The 20,150-nt window shown below is 40.4% G+C and overlaps 1 protein-coding gene across 2 annotated transcripts; it reads left to right on the top strand.

The window, feature by feature from the left end:
- Nucleotides 1–3,614: 3,614 nt before the first annotated feature.
- On the top strand, nucleotides 3,615–19,013 carry TMEM50B (transmembrane protein 50B). 2 transcript variants are annotated; one of them, XM_075197188.1, is made up of 7 exons: nucleotides 3,615–3,760; nucleotides 6,451–6,584; nucleotides 7,930–8,042; nucleotides 10,425–10,492; nucleotides 12,199–12,291; nucleotides 14,794–14,851; nucleotides 15,987–19,013. In XM_075197188.1, exons 2-7 carry the CDS (start codon nucleotides 6,486–6,488, stop codon nucleotides 16,030–16,032), a joined length of 477 nt encoding a protein of 158 aa, XP_075053289.1. In that variant the 5' UTR covers nucleotides 3,615–3,760; nucleotides 6,451–6,485; the 3' UTR covers nucleotides 16,033–19,013. The 2 variants fall into 2 exon arrangements, with proteins under 2 accessions (XP_075053289.1, XP_075053290.1); XM_075197189.1 differs by lacking the exon at nucleotides 3,615–3,760 and adding an exon at nucleotides 4,207–4,325.
- The last annotated feature ends 1,137 nt before the right edge of the window (nucleotides 19,014–20,150 follow it).

Here is a 20,150-nt window from a genome sequence, read left to right as displayed (position 1 = left end):
ACATTGTAGACTACACTGGGCAGGTCAATTAAATCATTTATGGACTGGAGGTTTGTAGTAATTTATTGATCTAGAGGAATCATTTAGAGATGTGTGATTGTTGCTGTGCCTGAACGACCAACTGTGTGTCAAAGACGCATATCCTGATGAAGTGGTACACGAATTTAGGACACTATTTTTGTTGAACTAAGTGTCATTTTATTACATATAAGTTTATTTCAATCGTCCGTTCCTGCATCTCTGTCCGTGATTTCCAGCTGGAACTCGCTGTTAAAATAATGTTGTGAACATTTGTATCAGACTATACGGCGATTGTGACGTATGTTTGGCTTCATCAGAACAAAAAGCTGAGTTTATACCACTTACTGTATGTCTGAGAAAACTTCCATCTAAGAGGATATCCCACTAAATCCAGGAGCTTTCTTTCTAGCCCTTTGTGTGTTCCGTTCCTTCGTGTATCCAGCTATCCACACTGCTGTCAGGTACTTTTAGTATCCAACCACAGCCCAGAGGGGTTTAAATAATCTCTGGCTGGCCAAAGATAATTTACTATGAAAAAGCTATTATTAGGGAAAAAAACAACTCATTCTTTTTATTGCAAGCACCATATCCAGTTGCCACCATTGGGCGTTCATTATATGGAATCTAAACCATAACGAAAATAAATTGCAAACTTTGTCGTAATCCTCCTCTAAAATTAAATCTTGTCCTGAGTAATAGGTAACATTTTGTCATCCAAGTATGAAAACACAAATTTCCGTATCACAGAATTCATATTCATCTTTACGATGGAGGTAGGCGATTTTCATTTTAATTGCATGAAATTTAAAAACCAATGAAGAGAGATTGTTCACATAATCCCCCTGCAAAATGAAATCTTGATCTGTAGACTTAATTTTTTTCCATTTAGGCTACTTGTCTAAGCATGTGCATATCAACTTCCATGCCATAGATATGTCTACCTCTACATTGCACAATGTAAATATTAAAGTCCCATTGGTTTCATAACTTAGCAAGCATCCCTATAGTACTTGTATGAGTTTCTTCTTTTATGAGAGGGTAGCATTAACATTCATAACCCAGTCATGAAGGCAGGTAGATTATGGGGCAAACGCAGGATTTGTAGAGGGGGGTTTCCACACCACGCTGTCAGTGGGCGTGACCAGCATGCATGGGGGCGTGGCTATAATTTTAGACAGTGCTTGGCTGCTCTCCATCTCTTCCTATCCTTATAACATATATGGACAATGCTGCATGCACTACTGTTAGGTGCACACAGCTCTCCCTTTTCAAGCACAGCCGTGTGAAGCAGGGACAGGGTCCAGCCACCTTAATTATACAGTGCCCCAGGCTTGGAGGGGTTTCCAGGCACTAGGAAACACCCCCCCCCCCTACCCTCAATTTACCTATGAGATTAAGATTAGAGATGAAACCCAACAGACACCGGATTGGATTGAGTGAAAGTGGAGAAATGTCATCATTTAAAAAATGAAACTCCTACTCCCGAAATTGTTCCTTTGGCCGTAGAGAAAGAAGCTGAGACCCCCTAGTGGGTGTGGAAGGAAGATATTGGTTTGTACAGTCACCTACCACCACCACTGGCAGAATTCCTGTAAGTGCTCTCCTCCCCCTGCATCATATTCTCCCTGGTACTTCCTGGCACTATCCCTACTCTTTTCGTTACTGTTAATTATATGGGCACCTCTTGAAATGGAGAAGCTGCTCTACCTTGAACTCCGTCACCTGTCATATTCAAGAGGTCCGTCATGACCGAGCTGCTAAACCGAGATTCGGTCATCCGCCTCGAAAGAGAGCAGGAAGGCTGTTGGTTATTATTATTTGCTGCTCCAGGTGTGTAGCACTGTGGATCTATATAACTTTTTTAAAACAAACTCTTTCCTGTAAGCATAATGTGAAATTGACAACAGTATTTGGACTTCCCAATTCTTTCTCTTTTAGGGGTCTATTTATCATACACAAAGCCTCAGTTAAATCCCCGAAAACTTTACAGCAAAAATCAGATTTAGGATCATTGTATCGCAGCAGATATCAAACATATCTGCTGCTTTGCATCTCTCTTCGTTTTACTGAGCAGTCTCCATAACAGTGTATGGGCACTGCTCAGTAACACTATTTACCAATGGACGAAATTAAATTGTTTTCGCTTTTTTCACTTGAAGCTGGCGTACATTACCATAATTGAAAACTTTCACTGCTGACAGCTCTGCTCCGAAGCACAGCGCATGTGTGGAGGGATCATGTGATCCCTCCCTGTCACATGACTCATGTTCTTGCAGTCCGGGATCTCTGTGCGCGTGCGGTTTTCAGTCGGCGCAGGCAACAGGGATTGAAAGGAGGAAACAGCATTGCAATGGTTGGTAATGCTGCACAACACCTGCTCGCTATACACATACCTCATACTTGCCAACTCTCCCTGAATGTCAGGGAGACTCCCTGAAATAGGGGTGATCTCCCTCACTCCCTGAAGAGTCTGGCATTCTCCATGATGCTGAGCCAGTACAAGACGTGGTTGGCTTTACCATAGTTGCCTACTCCCGAATTTTTGGTAGTTCTCCCTGACTCCCGAGAGAGCAGGCAAAAATCCTGGATCCAGAAATGGCAGCTGTTGAAGATGGCGGGGGGCGGGGCTAAACATGCCATCGTGGCCCCGCGTCCTGCTGCGATTGGCTAAAATGGCCTAAGATTGACAAGGGCGGAGCCCCCTCGACTGACCCCCTCCCGGACAGCTGCCTCTAAAAGTAGGCAAGTATGGGCTTCGCCATCTGTGGCATGATAACACAGTACATAAATTGTGTCCTATGTCCATGTATTGATGCCTATGGATGTGGCCATTTTCATGGAGACCAAGATTTAATCCAAGACTGACAGGTAAGACAACATGACTTCAGTAATGGAGACAGAAATGTAAAAGACGCTTCAGTCTCTAAAGATTCATTAGCTGCTTTTCTTTAACGAATTGTTGCCTACTCTCCCGGAATGTACGGGAGACTCTTGCATTTCTGGGAGACCTCTCGAGAGAGCAGAACAAGCTCACGGTTCTCGCCTCCACAATAGATAAGTGGCGGGGCTTAATGACGCAAATATTGCGTCATCTTAGCCCCAAAATGATGTGATTCATCAAGCCCCGCCCCCACGTCGCCCCAGATCTCCCTGAAGCCGAGGAAAAGTTGGCAAGTATGGCATATCCCCTAATATTTAGAATCCCAAAAGCAGGATATACTTCCTAGCAGTCCTAGCTGTCGTGACGGGGGTACGTTCCCCAAACAGAAATGCGAGTAACGCATTTAGATGCATGAAAGCCAAAATGTTCCTGGGAACTATTTTTTCATGTTGGCAGCTATACTTTAAATTAATTTTGAAGTGTGCAGTGTACTACAACTATAATGTTATAACTGCATGTTACTTTACTGTTCTAACTTAATTCATTATGTGGCATGTGGTGCCATAAAAACAAATAATAGTAATTTAAAAATAATCAGTGGTGTTTGTACCTCTGGTAAATAAAGTTGTATAAAAAAAACAAAAAAAAACGATAACAATTACGTCCTGTAACTCTGCAGTCTTCTTCCTGTTGCTGGTACATTTGCCATCCACAACATGGCCGCCGAGTGGCAGAGATATATCTGCTGATGGTTGGATTCTGTAAGCCACGCCCCTCGACGCTATGACGTAGCTTGTATTGGTGGAATCCTGTCCCAGATGGAAGTGTGCTGTGAGCCCAGCGACTAATCTGCAGTGGGTAAGTCACAGACCCTTCCACTGACATGTCTGCCCGGCTTAGTGATGAGACCTCCATGATCCATCACACCAGCTGTCATTAACTAATAGCACCTAGATCAGGTTTAGGTAATCTGGAACTTTAAGTCCTAGCATAGTGGGAACTGCTGGGACTTGTAGTTCCACAACAGCTGGATCCTCGCAGTTTCTATACCTCTGGGTATATAATGAAGTGTGACCTCAATGACTGACATGACTAATACCCTAATGACATCTAATAAGTCACACTCCCTTTCATGCAAATATCCTACAATATACAGAGTCTCATGCATGCTAGTGCTTCATTTGCACATCTATTTTTTTGCATTTTCTGAGGGTCCTCTGGGTGCTACTGATATAAGGAGGAGATATAAGAATGATGACCTTTGAAATATGACTTCTGTTCCCACAGCTCATCTGAGTAATAACTGCGCTATGTGTTAGTTCACCTTTCGGCTGTTGAGGAAATAAGAATGAAAATATTGGGTTACTCCATTGGAATGTACATGCGCCCGCATATCTAAATTACTCTTCCTGCTTAGAAAAAGGTTTCGATTTCTAGTGATATTTATTTACTGCATTGTAAGTGTAAATAAATAGGTACAAGCTTTGCAAATGCCCATGTGTACATGTATTAAGATTTGTTATAATACAGATGTTTGGGGTTGTTGTTTTTTTTATTATGGTTGGATAAAAATTAACTAGAAAAAAAAAATAGATCTGTTCATCAGACTAAATACAAATAGAAATTATAAGGGAATATGTCGCTCCTTGTGTGGGATGGTTGGGAGCAGAGCTGTTCCTATAACGAGAGGCAATCTAATGCAGCTGTATATGGGGCCTATTTAACAATTTGGATGTTTGCCCCGTTAAGGATCATCTGTCATTGTAGTGATGACCGATGACTTAACTGGTCAATTTAATATTAAAGTAATGCGCATCTGATAGGAGGCTATCCTGGCAGTTACTATTTTCTAATGAATACTCTGGTTTGTCACGCATGCGCTGTTGGCAGTTTTTGTTAAACAGTGCAGGGGAGAGCAAGAAGGCTGTCGGAGAGGGATCCAAAGTTCCCTCTCCTACAATGCTCTCCCCCATGGGATTGAATGGCTAAGCTTTTGGAAGCCTGGTAAATTTACCCAGACCGCAGTCCCCATTGAAAATTATGAAAAATGGGTTATTATGCGCTACTTTGCTTAATGCAGGAAATATCTCCAATAACTCCTGCATTAGGCATTTGTTAAGTAGCTACTGTACTTAAAAATGCTTAAGCCAGTTTCCTCATGATTTAAGGCTTGATAAATAGACCGCTAAGGGGGCAACTTTTTGACCCAGCCAGTGGTCAAAGTGGATATTTAATAGTGAAGGATTGAATATGTTAGTGTTACAGTGAATGCAGTAGGAGAAGTGGCGGTATGACATATCACCATATACCAGCCCACTTCCACCACTGGGCACGGCAAAATGAAGGAAATTAATATAGAAGATATCTGGTTTATTGATGCAAAAGTCTAAATAAGTGATTTTTGCCTTGTTGGTAGATTTAATATAGAGCAATCAATTGCATTATTTGTATTTTAAAGTGCACACAATATAGTCTGTTTAACAGATGAGAATGGTGCCACTTCAGTTGCCGCCTCTGGCAGCACAACCCTGTGCCAGTCTGGTTTACTGTATCTCCACCTGTGAAAATGCTGAGCTTCCTCATTATTCTGTTCCTCACTATGTATAACAACACACTTTATCTAAGCTGGTGGAAGCATTGTGGGCACCCTAGGTCCACCCCCACCCCTGGAGATGGCAGTGGGGGTGACCACTTTGGTTCCCTTCAGCCCATTCAAAGGATGTCAATTAGTAATAGGGATGGAACTTACTGGTTCCCATGACCACATGACCCACATGAGTTTGCTCCTGCGGACAGTAATAGTGATGGCACGGCAGAGTCTTGTGAACACTGCAAGCTTCATATTCTCACCCAATGAGCTCCAACTGTAATACCACCCGTATCGCTGGATACCCCCAGCATGTCGCATTTGGATATGTCTGATAGATAACAATATGGGGAAATGACCTGTTTTCGCACAGGGGGACGATGCAATTTTCCTTCCTGCAAATATAACCCAGTCACAAACAAACACTAAAATACATGTAACAATTGGTTTGTGTAATGCAAATTTCTCAGAGAGACGCCTTAGTATTTTGTTATGTAAATTACAGTTGCAACAGGTTAGAAAAATATATGTTCTGGTTTTCAGTGGGTTATATAATAATATTTAGTAACCATTTCCCAATGATGATCTTTTATTATGATTACAATCATAGATCCTGGGGCCTGTGCTGACATATACTGAGAACAGGGCCGCCTTCGGGTTATGTGTATTGAATGTTGATATAATTTGCTTGTGTGCTGGGCCTTTGTTTCATAACCATTACATTCTATTAGATGATAGTTGAAGCACTAAAGTTATCTCAAGTACATTTCAATAATATTTAACTCGGTAACAGAGATCTCCTCTGCCAGGTAATACCTTGACTAGTCTGGGGAATGAATACTGGTATTAGTGAAGAACTACAGTATATTGGAAAGAATAGCCGGCCTTCCTAAATATGGACTTCCCCTTAAAATATTCTTTCAGAATTTTTTTTTTTTTTTCTGCTTAATTATGTTTACAGTTAATGAAACAGCCTCTCTCCGGCGATTGGTGAACATGGCAGGGTTCCTGGATAATTTCCGCTGGCCGCAGTGTGAGTGCATTGACTGGGGGGAGAAGAGGAACACGATTGCGTCTGTGATAGCCGGTGTTCTGGTAAGTAAAGAATAGTGTATTACAGTTTTGGTGAGTGTAGTTTGCTGTACACAACATATCTCATTCTGCTCTGTGGCTGCTGGCTTCAAAACATGTCCAACGTTGAATGGTATGTATCAAGAAGGGGGCTTTAGGCAATTTTGGAACACAACCTTAATTTTTTTGAAAAATGTGACGTTTAAAAGTGTTCCCCGTCCGCGGTCATGGCAGCTGATTTACGAATACAGCCTAAAGATTCCCCAAGAAACGGTGACCGCTCAGAATGCACTTCCATTGTTTTCATGAATATAGGACCAGCTCACGCAATGGGGGAACTATATGGGCTGCAAGTAACACTAAAAAGGCTTATGATGAAATTATAATACCCATATGAAAGTGTTACATTTTATACCTGCAAATAAGTTATATGCTGCTTAATAGTTTGTAAGAGTTTCTGAAATGTGACTGCATTTCAGACATAACCAGGTTCCTAAGGGAAACTTCTCTATTTTCGTTGATCCTTGCAGACGTGTCGTAGCTCCTTTTCTACCTAGAGCACAACAGGAAAGTTAATAATAGCCCTTCCATAGGAAACCATACTACCTATGTTTTTCGTCTAGGAGTCTGGAAAGTCCCAGCATTAAAACACAACAATAATTACACCAAACAATGGCAGCAACCCTCAGTTTTGCAGCAGGAACTATCCTGCCAGCTTAGTTTCCATCAGGGGATTTAGACATCAAAATACCTTAATGCAATGAGATGTTTATTGTTTTATCATGAAGGATGTGGCCTGACAATTACATCACTCCCAGTATGGGGATAATGACAAAGACAAACTCACATTTGTCCTTTTTAAGGATCGGCTTATAATTTACTTGTCTATACCTGCATTGAGGGCTTTCCTAACGATTATTATTGATCTTGCTGTCACATCTATTGAAATGATTGTGCAGTACCTCCCCAGTGCCTGTAGTGGCGCTGTCTGCTATTGCTGCTTATTCAAAGGTTTGAGCAACCAATTGTCTTCAGGAAACAACAAAATCATTGCAGGCAGTGATTGGAAAACATAATATCCGTGCAACCTACACAAAATACGTCCGGCTTATTCTGTGACATTCCATTGATGCCACTCCCAGCAATAAGAATACCTATTTATCTATGTAAATAAGTGGTAAATACTTTGATGTACAGTTAAAGGACAAAACGGTTCTCCTTTGTAACAGCACATAAAGTTTATTTGATGTGAGCAGTAATGGATTTACTTTTGATGAGTGTGAAGGCCAAAATCTGATTGGTTGCTGTTTCTAAACAGGTCTCATTGGTGAACGCACTGAGTGATCTTAATTAGACTTTTCTTGCTCAGTTTTTCTCAGGGTGGTGGATTATGATTGATGCTGCGGTTGTGTACCCTACACAGCAAGACTTGAACCACGCGTTTCATACATGTGGCGTGTTCTCTACGGTCGCATTCTTCATGTAAGTTGATAATATACTGTGTATTGAAACTATATAATATCACTTAAAACTATACATATCAGCTAGTTTTCCGCATAAAAATCACAATAGTAAAGGAATGTGCTCCTCTGTTTTATTTTTCACCCTATAAACCTTTGAATTCGTTTTCGTTTGGGGTGTTTGGAAACTCTGTTAAAAGCCCACAGGAGAGACGTTCCTTAACTTGGTACAAACAGGACGACACTATGAATTTGGCACTTGTACTATGTTTTATAAAAGGACAAAACAGAATGTGTGAGAAATAATAAAGGCACTAAACGGTAGGTTTACTAAATCTTCCTTAAAGGAAAAGTGGAGGTGTTGCCCATAGCAACCAATCAGCTATCATTTTCTTTAATGTACTAGATAAATGATAGCTAGAATCTGATTGGTTGCTATGGGCAACACCTACACTTCTGCTCCTTAGTAGCTTTAGTAAATCTACCCATGTGTGTCTGGTCTAGTGACCAGCTCACCGGTAGCCTCTGACCGCACACACCAGCAGATAGCCGTCATTTTTTGACCACATTAACAACCATACACGATAATGATCCAGTCAATTTTGATCAGTATATTTTGGGGCATCGCAATTGCTTTTGGGATACACACACAATTTGCAGAGAATGCCGGAAATATCACAGCGGTCATAAGAATTTTTCATCGTGTATAATGGACCCTCTACTCCTACTGTGTTCAACTTAATTTTCATTTCCGTTTTATGAATTGCATAGTACCTATACACTGGTGTCACTCTAAATGCATTAAATACATCTAGATAAAACGCAGCCTGTTCTAACTGCAAATAATCTTCATTCTCCTTTCCAGTCTTTTAGTCTGTTAAATAAATATTACTTTGTATGTCAATGACCTTGTGTTTTCCTGCATAACACGAATGTGAAAGTGAACTTTAACTAACAGCGCTGATAACTTGGTATTCACAGAACAGATTATGCAGTAATTTATTCAAGGAATGTGGCTGAATTGTAAACTTTCCTTACTGATTCCTCTACATATATTTTTTTTATTTTTCATTTGCATTATGTAAATATTAAGTGATAAATGTATAAAAATGTTCCCGTTATAAGACGTTACCTAGTTTCTATGATGATAGTAAATCTGCTAGCTAAAATTCAGTAGAGATGCAATTGTTTCTCTTATCTTCCCTATAATCATTTTATCTCCTCTCGGAGGTCTTCTTTCAATCTTGCTGAGATGTGATAATACACCACCTTGGGAGCATCACCAATTGGGGGCGTAGCCATGTCCAGAAAGCAGGAGAGCAGACAAATATGTAACAGACACAACCCCTTGACATTGCTCAAAGTGTATACAGGCACAGGGACACCATAAGCTGCCTGTGCAGGCACGGGTGGAAGAAGCTGCAGGCACAGGCGCTGGGGTAGCGTAGGCCGCCATCGCAGGCTCTGGGATGGCGTAGGTCGCCATCACAGGCACTGGGGGTGGCGTAGGGCGCAGGCACTGGGGGTGGCGTAGGGCGCAGGCACTGTGGGTGGCGTAGGCCGCCGGCGCAGGCACTGTGGGTGGCGTAGGCCGCCGGCGCAGGCACTGTGGGTGGCGTAGGCCGCCGGCGCAGGCACTGTGGGTGGCGTAGGCCGCCGGCGCAGGCACTGGGGGTGCTTTTCCAGGCTTTCTACAGTCAGGATTTGATTTTAAGGTTGAATCTCAGTTCTATAAATGTCCAGCTGTAGCTGCTTGTGGTTCACTTAAAATTTGCTAGCCCTTCCCTGCACTTGGTTGTCCTTGATTAGAAGCACAGACTTTCTGTATAGATCCTTCAGGATGCCACAGGGACAGGGAGGGCAGCGATGGTTCTCTCACAATGGATACGCTGATTGTTGAGGCATATTCCTTTAAGGACAAGGTTCCCCCCCTTCAGGGTCCAGGTCTGCTTTCTCTGGACAGTGAGCACATTCAGGGTTTTTATTTCTTTCCTGATTGAAAATAAATAAATAATTGCTGTTATCCAGTAATCATGTCATGCCACAGACATCATCACTAAGTGCCTTCTCTTTAAATTTAATGAACAGAGAAATGCCAGGACAGTGTGTGGAAAGACTGTATGTTCTACATTGAATTTAATATATTGTGTGTGGCGCAAAACCTCCTAGATAATAAATCCCATACATGGATATTATTTCATGTAGTTGAGTATTGTGTATTTGATCCCATTATGGCCTGTATACTGGTGCGTGGTCTCTTTTCTTTACTCTAACCCTCTGTTTTATGATTCATGTGTTTAATATGATTTGCCAAAGGTAATAATGAGGTTTATCAAGAAACTGAGTCACACCTATATATTGGGAGTACCTCAATGTGAAACTAACTTATCACCTGTCCTGGCAGGATAAACGCTGTATCTAATGCACAAGTGCGAGGGGACAGTTACAGTGACGGCTGCTTGGGAAGAACAGGTCAGTAATATGTTCTTTGTGTCTGTGTTCTAGTGTGCTCTTCTTTGTGTATGTGTTCTAGTGTACTCTTCTTTGTGTATGTGTTCTAGTGTACTCTTCTTTGTGTCTGTGTTCTAGTGTACTCTTCTTTGTGTCTGTGTTCTAGTGTACTCTTCTTTGTGTCTGTGTTCTAGTGTACTCTTCTTTGTGTCTGTGTTCTAGTGTACTCTTCTTTGTGTCTGTGTTCTAGTGTACTCTTCTTTGTGTCTGTGTTCTAGTGTACTCTTCTTTGTGTCTGTGTTCTAGTGTACTCTTCTTTGTGTCTGTGTTCTAGTGTACTCTTCTTTGTGTCTGTGTTCTAGTGTACTCTTCTTTGTGTCTGTGTTCTAGTGTACTCTTCTTTGTGTCTGTGTTCTAGTGTACTCTTCTTTGTGTCTGTGTTCTAGTGTACTCTTCTTTGTGTCTGTGTTCTAGTGTACTCTTCTTTGTGTCTGTGTTCTAGTGTACTCTTCTTTGTGTCTGTGTTCTAGTGTACTCTTCTTTGTGTCTGTGTTCTAGTGTACTCTTCTTTGTGTCTGTGTTCTAGTGTACTCTTCTTTGTGTCTGTGTTCTAGTGTACTCTTCTTTGTGTCTGTGTTCTAGTGTACTCTTCTTTGTGTCTGTGTTCTAGTGTACTCTTCTTTGTGTCTGTGTTCTAGTGTACTCTTCTTTGTGTCTGTGTTCTAGTGTACTCTTCTTTGTGTCTGTGTTCTAGTGTACTCTTCTTTGTGTCTGTGTTCTAGTGTACTCTTCTTTGTGTCTGTGTTCTAGTGTACTCTTCTTTGTGTCTGTGTTCTAGTGTACTCTTCTTTGTGTCTGTGTTCTAGTGTACTCTTCTTTGTGTCTGTGTTCTAGTGTACTCTTCTTTGTGTCTGTGTTCTAGTGTACTCTTCTTTGTGTCTGTGTTCTAGTGTACTCTTCTTTGTGTCTGTGTTCTAGTGTACTCTTCTTTGTGTCTGTGTTCTAGTGTCCTCTTCTTTGTGTCTGTGTTCTAGTGTCCTCTTCTTTGTGTCTGTGTTCTAGTGTCCTCTTCTTTGTGTCTGTGTTCTAGTGTACTCTTCTTTGTGTCTGTGTTCTAGTGTACTCTTCTTTGTGTCTGTGTTCTAGTGTACTCTTCTTTGTGTCTGTGTTCTAGTGTACTCTTCTTTGTGTCTGTGTTCTAGTGTACTCTTCTTTGCGTCTGTGTTCTAGTGTACTCTTCTTTGCGTCTGTGTTCTAGTGTACTCTTCTTTGCGTCTGTGTTCTAGTGTACTCTTCTTTGCGTCTGTGTTCTAGTGTACTCTTCTTTGCGTCTGTGTTCTAGTGTACTCTTCTTTGCGTCTGTGTTCTAGTGTACTCTTCTTTGCGTCTGTGTTCTAGTGTACTCTTCTTTGCGTCTGTGTTCTAGTGTACTCTTCTTTGCGTCTGTGTTCTAGTGTACTCTTCTTTGCGTCTGTGTTCTCGTGTACTCTTCTTTGCGTCTGTGTTCTCGTGTACTCTTCTTTGCGTCTGTGTTCTCGTGTACTCTTCTTTGCGTCTGTGTTCTCGTGTACTCTTCTTTGCGTCTGTGTTCTCGTGTACTCTTCTTTGCGTATGTCTTATTTACACTAAATAGGTTGTACAAAATGTCTAGTTAGTAGGTAGCGATGACACTTTGGGTATCATTTAAATCCTTCACAATATGTAATAATGTCACCTCTGTCACACAGGAGCTCGGATCTGGCTATTCCTCGGATTCATGATGATGTTTGGATCACTTATCGCCTCTATGTGGATCCTTTTTGGAGCCTATGTCACCCAAGGTAAGTATCCTAGTTATCCTTCACAAGAGAAGGGGGGAGATTACAGGTGTCTGGACTCCTCCCTGTGTTAAATATTCTTACTACAGGACTTTATTGAGCTTCTCTGGTGCTATTAAGTCAGCTTGCAGAGATCACTATACAGAGATGACATTCTTTGTCTTTCCTTCCCATACTCCCTTTATCTCAGTCCCCAAAGTGATAGTATTGTACATGTGAAATGTTTATGAAAAAATGATCACCACAAACCTTTTCTGCCCTTCCTCCACTCCAAGGGGTATATTTACTAAACTGCGGGTTTGAAAAAGTGGAGATGATGCCTATAGCAACCAATCAGATTCTAGCTGTCATTTTGCAGAATGTACTAAATAAATGACAGCTAGAATCTGATTGGTTGCTATAGACAACATCTCCACTTTTTCAAACCCGCAGTTTAGTAAATCTAGCTGCATATATTTACTGAAACTTAAAGTTTACAAAAGCGAATGCATTTTTAAAACTCTGAGGGGGGTATTCAATTGACGGCGGGATCGCGGAAAATCCCGCGCTCTAAAAATATTACCGTTATTACAGTAATCCGTTAATACGGTTATTTACTCGCTGTATTTCAGCTCGCAGCTCAGGGATCCAGCTCTGAGATCCAGTGAGATATTACCGTATTAACGGTAATATTTTTCGAGCGCGGGATTTTCGGGGATCCCGCCGACATTTGAATATGCCCCTAAGGGATCGATTCAGTCCTTATGGATGTGCCGCGGAGTGCCTCCAGAACATTCGCGAAGGCAATCCACTGCAATACAGCTTCGTATATTTTTCTACACGTACCCATAAATGTGCGTACATCATGGTGAGCTCCGGCGTCACATCCCTGATAATTGAATCGCCCCTATTTATAATGCTGAATTTGGAATAAAAAGTTTAACAACAAACCGAGAACCCACATAAATCTAAAAACCACAGATTCTACCCAGCATGAAGATACCACCGATGTCTACTTACACCTGTAGGATCGTCTCTTTGTTCTGGCATGGCTATTTTAATAGGGAACATTTCAGGGCAAGAGGAGCATAGTATTTGCAAATTTCCCATGCAATATTCACTGAGGACTATGATGCCACTGAAGGTTTTCTTGCTGTTCTGACATACCAGAGTGATTTGTCATACAGGCTCCTTTCCTTGTAATAAGTAACAATAGCTGACGTGGTTTAACCACTTTTATGTAATTACTGCTGTCCCACAAGCGTGATAGATGTTTTCCTGCTACAAGATGTATTAATGGTTAGAAGAAGAAATAAATATCTAGGAAGACTTGTCCCACTTTCACCTACTGGTGCCCACTCAACATAAAAATAAAATTACTATTTTCCTTATATCAATAGACAGCTCTTACACTAAGAAAGTCAATTCACTACGAACCATTGCTATCGCCTATCAAGTATTTGTGTGCTACATGAAAAAACAGTTAGTATTTAACTTATGTGCAAAACATAATACTAATTTGCACCCCTTGCATTGTAACATGGTTTTGTCTAGGAGACTGAAATAAGAAGTTTCTTAAGTTAAGATCCTTAATGAATCAGGCCCCCTTATCATTAACTTGCGTTTTAATTCAAATCATATTCCCCTATAGCAAAATGTATATGTTGCTCTCCGCATTCCTTGTATTAATTGTGTTTGACACATTTGTCTTTTCAAAATAATAATCCCCAATTGATGATGCAATGATTTGCAAACCATTATGATTTTTTTTGCTGCCCTATGGATGTAATACAGCACCTCCAAGTGCTTATTTGTTAAAGGGATTGTAAGCAAGACCATTTTCTTTGCTTTATTACCTTACACAGTGGTCATTGTGTGCTAGACCTATATATTGATGGTCATACTCCATCCCAGGTCACTGGGGTGGGGTGAAAAAGTGCTTATGGGGAAGATAACTCAAACAATGGCATATTTTACTGATTAATGATCAGACTTACTTGGAACCATTATAGAAACTATGTAAAGTCTCAGAATAAAAATATTATGCATTCATCCCTTAATGTGTACATGAGATAAATGTAAAAAATAAATATAGGCTTAACTTTCCATTAACAAATTTACATATGTCACGTAAAACAGCAACGGCATAAAATTGTCTTCACTTAATTATATTGCTCACTTAAAGCTACATTACTTCTTAGTAACAGGTGGTAGTGCCCTCCCTCTGCCCCCCTGCCAGCGCCCCAGGGACTGCTAAATGCAGCTTTATTTTTTTCTTCTTCCAAACACCCCAGCTGAAAAACTCCAGTCTGGTGATCTTGGAGCTTCTCTTAGGTGTACAACAACTGTTTTATGGCCGGGTCATGTTACATACTGTTCGTGTTCTCTATTGGCGGAAGGATGGTGTGATACAGATTAATCAAAGGTTTTCTTTTAAAGTTTTATGTTTATTGGAACTGTTGCATTGCTTACATTCCTGACTTCCCATAACCACGTTCCTGTTTCCTGCTGTTTCTTCTTCTGCAGAAGTCAATGTTTATCCCGGGCTGGCTGTGTTTTTCCAGAACGCTCTGATATTCTTCAGGTGAGTTGTGAATTGTGATCATCTTGTGCTTTTCCCCACCTCACATTTTTAATTCGGCTGCCCAAATGTCTCCCACTCACTAGAGGTCCATCAGGGTTCAGTGACCATGTCAATGACTTCAAGTCCCTGCAAAATAATCATTATTCTAACTACGATTTTTCTCTGCAATGAAAAAACTGATTCCCGTAATGGCTTATTTATTGTGTGTTTATCACACAACCAGTTGGGCACGTGTCAAATCTAATTCAGATTGTTCACCTGTAAGTGTCAGTCTATCAGTTATGAGCTCATCAGCTGGAGAGAATTAAATACACTGCATGGTTTGAGTGTACAATAAACGCTGCTTTATTAGTTACAAGTCCCTATCTATATAGCAAAAGTCACGTATTACAGAAAACTACGCACCAAAAGGTTTTAACCACTCATGCTCCCTTTACACAGATGTTAATACAGTCTCTCATTATCACACAGGAAAACTCCTCAGGGGGGGGTTGGCTTATCTCCTGTCTGCTATGTCCAAGGTTATAAGCATAGCCTTGCAAATAATGAATTACTCCTACAAAACAGGTTCATCTAATTTGTATTTAAGCTATAACAGAACAAAATGGCTATAAGGCAACAAGATGGCGTCAGCTTAGCAAAATCACATTTCTCACACGCTAATGGAAACTGGGGTATACAATAGCAACCAGGGTTCGATCTTATTTTCTAAAATGTATGTGACAAATTACATGGTGTCATTGGTTTCTATGGATAACCTCACTTTTTTGTTATGTCCCAGACTACCCTGTAGTACGATTAAGCAACTTGTTGCTTGTCCCCTGTTGTAGAACTACAGCGTGTATGCAGCCTGTGGCCTCTGGCATGATATAGTATGCTGGGACTTGTAGTTCCACCAGAGCCACAGGTTGAGTTCTGTGATCCTTCTAGATAATGAAGTCACGTTAGCCATAATTGGCTACAAATTCATGTGCGTTGGGAAAAAGACTGACAGTCCCAATCACTCAGTGTAGACAAGTAAGATACGGAGACCAATCTCCACTCTATAAAGCTATGTGGGAACTGTATTATACTACAGGCATTGGATTAAGAAGATCCAGTTATTAACGCACTTACTTTCTATTATTTCCTGCAGCACACTCATCTACAAGTTTGGAAGAACAGAAGAATTATGGTCCTGAAACCCAGCCCAGTGTGTTTTGAATGTTATATCTCATTTAGTCGCTGGTTACGTTTTATACATATCAATAACATCCTTTACCCCGGCACAATCTGGAATAGATTCGAGACCTGGTGAATGGGTTTATTTGGTGTCTTCTGATTTCTGTAGAGATTACTTTCTTCAACAGTGCATGATTTGGTTATGTAAGTCACCCAATCTTCCTTCGCAGGGGTCAGTTGCGCTAAAGGTAACTCTTACGCCAAATCTCGGATGCCATAAATCGATGATCGTTGCTGTATTTAGATGATTCTGCGCTATCTTGTTTTTTTCTCTTTGCTGACGATAGGAGATGTTTATTAAAACAGGTGCAAAAAAAGGTACTGTAACGCATGGCAATCAATCACATGTTTGTATTAATTTTCTAAACTGTACTATGAAACTAATACAGATAGCTTGATTGGATGCTATGGGTTAGAGTGTTTTGCACAGCTAGCCATGCATGAGTTTTTAGAACTCTGTTCCAGTGTTTTGGGTTAATTTCAATATTGAGCATCGGGGGACACTTCATAAGGCGTTCTTGAGAACTAGTCCTTTTATGCTGTCAGCGTATAGCTTGATACAGCTCCCGTTGGCCCCTTTTAATTATGAATCATTTTATATAAGTTTGTGGTGCCAGCAAATTTTTTCTTTTATCACCAATAGACAGTATGAATGTTCTCCATCCCTCCTTTTAAATTAGCTTTTCGTTTCATTGATCGCTTTTGAACGATGCAACCTCATGTGACTCCCGCCATAACCCTGGCTGGTCTACTGCAGGGTCGGCCAACCTGTGGCTCTCCAGGTTCCGTGAAACTACAAGCCCCAGCATGCTTAGCCTGTAGATAGGCAGGCGGTTGCTGGCAGGGTATGCTGGGACTTGTAGTTTCACGGAACCTGGAGAGCCACAGGTTGGCCAGACATGGTCCATTGTGTACTGCCATGTTTTTCAGTGTTCCATTTACAATTGCCATTTCCCTTCTTGAAAGCTACTGTTAAACTATTATTTTTCTCGCCCTGCTCTGAACCATGAAAACGTCACTGTTGTAGCGATAACATTCTCATCTTCCTGATAAGATTGTTATGAGGCACTGGCTACCACAGCTGTGTAGATGTCACTAACGGGGGACCAAGGATGTATGCACAATAAGGAAGGCTGCCCCCTGCTGGCGACACTGACCTCGCCAGGATCACTAGTGTGACCTACAGGACTGACTTAGCGCTTAAAGAAAAGATTTTATTATATGAATATATGGCTTTTTAGATGTTAATATAAAAAGTTGTTTTATGCTGGGAAGAGATGCTTTTCAGGCTGATTTTATTTTTTTATTTTCCTAAATGAAGTTCAATGTGTGAAACAACTAGTTCACCTTGGCTAGCTTTGCAGGGATGCTCCCCCAGCACCAGAATATTTTATATTTGTTTTTTTTTATTATTATAAGCTATATTGAACAATTAGTTCTAAAAGAATTAAAACCACATGTCCCTTCACAGTAAATCAAGAAGAATTTACTGTTCAAAGCAAACCCTCCTTCCCTATGAACATCGAAATTGGACGAGTCAGTGATTCCCATTATATTACTGCTGTAGTGATGTTTTGCCTTGCTTAGAAGACGACATCAAACACACTGGTCTACGTGAAAGGAGCATGCTGGTCTCAGTAGAGGAGAATTATTAAACCCTGATGTACCAACACACTAGATAACCTATGTTGTAGACGTTTTGCAGCAAAGCACTATTGATTATGCATGAGATATAGGATCCTAGTTTAATGCACTGAATATGACTTTCTGAATTGTACTACTGATGCACAAGTGTTTTAATGTACAAATATTGTTTGAAATGCCACTCTAAAATGTGTTTTGTTATGAGGTGCGAGGGTCATGTAGCGGTCTTTTTCATCTTAAATTGCTACCACTGTATGTAAATGGGTGAGTACAGCCATTTTTAGGGATGAACCAATTATATCACTGAAACATGAGGCACTTTATGCTTATACCACTGATTTCTTATGCAGTCATAGGCCACATTCTCATGAATAATAGATTTTCTTACAAATGGCTGCCGCCATTTTATTTAGGCTACAGGAAGGCTCCCAAGGCACCCACACAAGGAATTATTTGACCTTAAGATGGCAATATATCACATTTGACACAGATTGGTGTGTGAATGAAGACAGAAGGCCAATCTTGATTTAAAATTAATAATTTAGGAGGAGCTAACACGCTTGGCGAGTCCAGTGCAGACATTTTGCAGGCTAATCTTGTTTGGTGTGCCCTCAATGCTTTCTCATGAATGTTGGTTGACCCCAACAAAATGGCTTCCTCCAGGGTTTGTACTCTGCAGATGCACTTTAACTCTGTTTAAAGAGGAAGTATCAAAGTATCCCTTTTGGAAAATCATCATCACCTATGTCTATAGCGCCACTAATGCCGCAGCGCTGTACAGAGAACTCGCCCACATCAGTCCCGGCCCCAATAATATATTAATATATATAATATATATATTATATTAGTCCTACTTTCAAGGTTACTTCTGAAGCTACATATGTGTTGCTTGGCTGGGTGCTGTAGTTTCTTGTAATTACAGTAGTTGTTTTTTTGGTGGTTCTCTGAACTTTCATATACAGTAGCATACAGCACCAATACTGACCGTGTGATAATGGGCTATATCATAAAACTGCTATTCTAATATGACGCAAATTGAAGAAAATAAAGTTGCCTCGTTTCTATCGGCCATACGAGTAGTAGAATAAATCTGAAAACAAAACATTGGTACTTCCTCTTTACAAATATATCTTCCACCTGAGCAGAGAAGGGCACCTTGGTTTGATCTGGATGTGTGGTCTGTCTGGGGCACAGGATATGAAGCCCAATGTGGATTCCTGTGATTCCTGAAAGCTCTGTAACGAATTATTTTGTGCTGACAATGAAGTCACTGTATAATAAACTATATGAATGAAAATGTTTTCCTGTGTTTTATTATAATAGTAGTGGGTTTTATAACCGCTGCCTTGTAACTTCCAACTTGATCTGCAATAAAAAAAAAGCAATTTTTAAACCCGATTTTAACTGATCAAATAAACGTAGAGCTGCCGGAGTCTGGTGGTACAGACCCCAGTTTATGGCAACGGTCAATTACTCATTTTTCCTTACTTCTTCAGTACACCGTTTCAGACTTGTGGTTCCGTGGCTGATCTTGGATCGATTATTGTATGTTAGATGGCCCTTCTCAGTTCACATACCAATACAAGATTATTGCTGTGAACAGCTGTTAATCCTGGGACTTGTGGTTCCACACACTTTTTGAATATCATCAAAGAAACTAATTCCAATTAGGAATGACACATATGCTTGAATAATTGTAGCAACTTGTTTGGTTGTTGTTTTAATATAATGTATGTCTAACATATGTGTTTTGAAGAGCACATTTAATATATTAACACCAATTATTATATATTTTTATATTTGTGTTTTTACATGATAGATGCTAATTTGATTTATCAGATAAGGTTGCCCCCCCCTCCCGATGACAGCGGTTAATATAGTTCTTATTATTTGCAAGTGCCATCAGGAGATATTACTGGTTATCTGTTTTTACTGAGTAATCAAAATGCACTGATGGTGTTTAATATTTTCCTTTTGGGTTATGTGGTTTTCGGAAACGGGGGTCAGGGAACTTTTTTCTTACCTTTTACCCCTTACCTTTTATTTAGATACGCCAACGTTACCCCCTTGATTTGAAAGGAAGGAAATCATATATTAATTATTGGAATTCAAAATTTTATTGAATCTATTCAAAATTTCTTTCAAAGCTTCAACTTCAAAATGTCAGGGTTTGGAGAAATGATGTTGCTTCATTTTTGATACGAGAGCATCAATATTGGGGCATTTTGATGTCAGAGCAATTTGGATACAGTCTTCAGCGTCCAATCGATTTCTCTGCTTTGTTTTTATGTTCATTAGAGTGGAAAATCCTTGTTCGCAAAGGCAGGTTGTTGCAAAAGGCAGCAACTTTTTGACTGCCTCCTCATGTGCAATTTTGATGCCTTTTTAGCTGTTGGCATCCAAAAATATGACAGATCTGCTTTGTTTTCAAATA

This window comes from Mixophyes fleayi, chromosome 2 (assembly GCF_038048845.1).
Source record: "Mixophyes fleayi isolate aMixFle1 chromosome 2, aMixFle1.hap1, whole genome shotgun sequence".
Lineage (NCBI taxonomy): Eukaryota > Metazoa > Chordata > Amphibia > Anura > Limnodynastidae > Mixophyes > Mixophyes fleayi.
This window is presented reverse-complemented; position numbering and strand designations above follow the sequence as displayed.

Bases quoted from the DNA above. Each gene is read 5' to 3' on its own strand.
- TMEM50B (XM_075197188.1), top strand. From the start codon at position 6,486: ATGGCAGGGTTCCTGGATAATTTCCGCTGGCCGCAGTGTGAGTGCATT. The intron at 8,043-10,424 runs GTAAGTTGATAA...CTGTCCTGGCAG, and splicing joins TCTACGGTCGCATTCTTCAT to GATAAACGCTGTATCTAATG. The intron at 10,493-12,198 runs GTCAGTAATATG...TCTGTCACACAG, and splicing joins CGGCTGCTTGGGAAGAACAG to GAGCTCGGATCTGGCTATTC.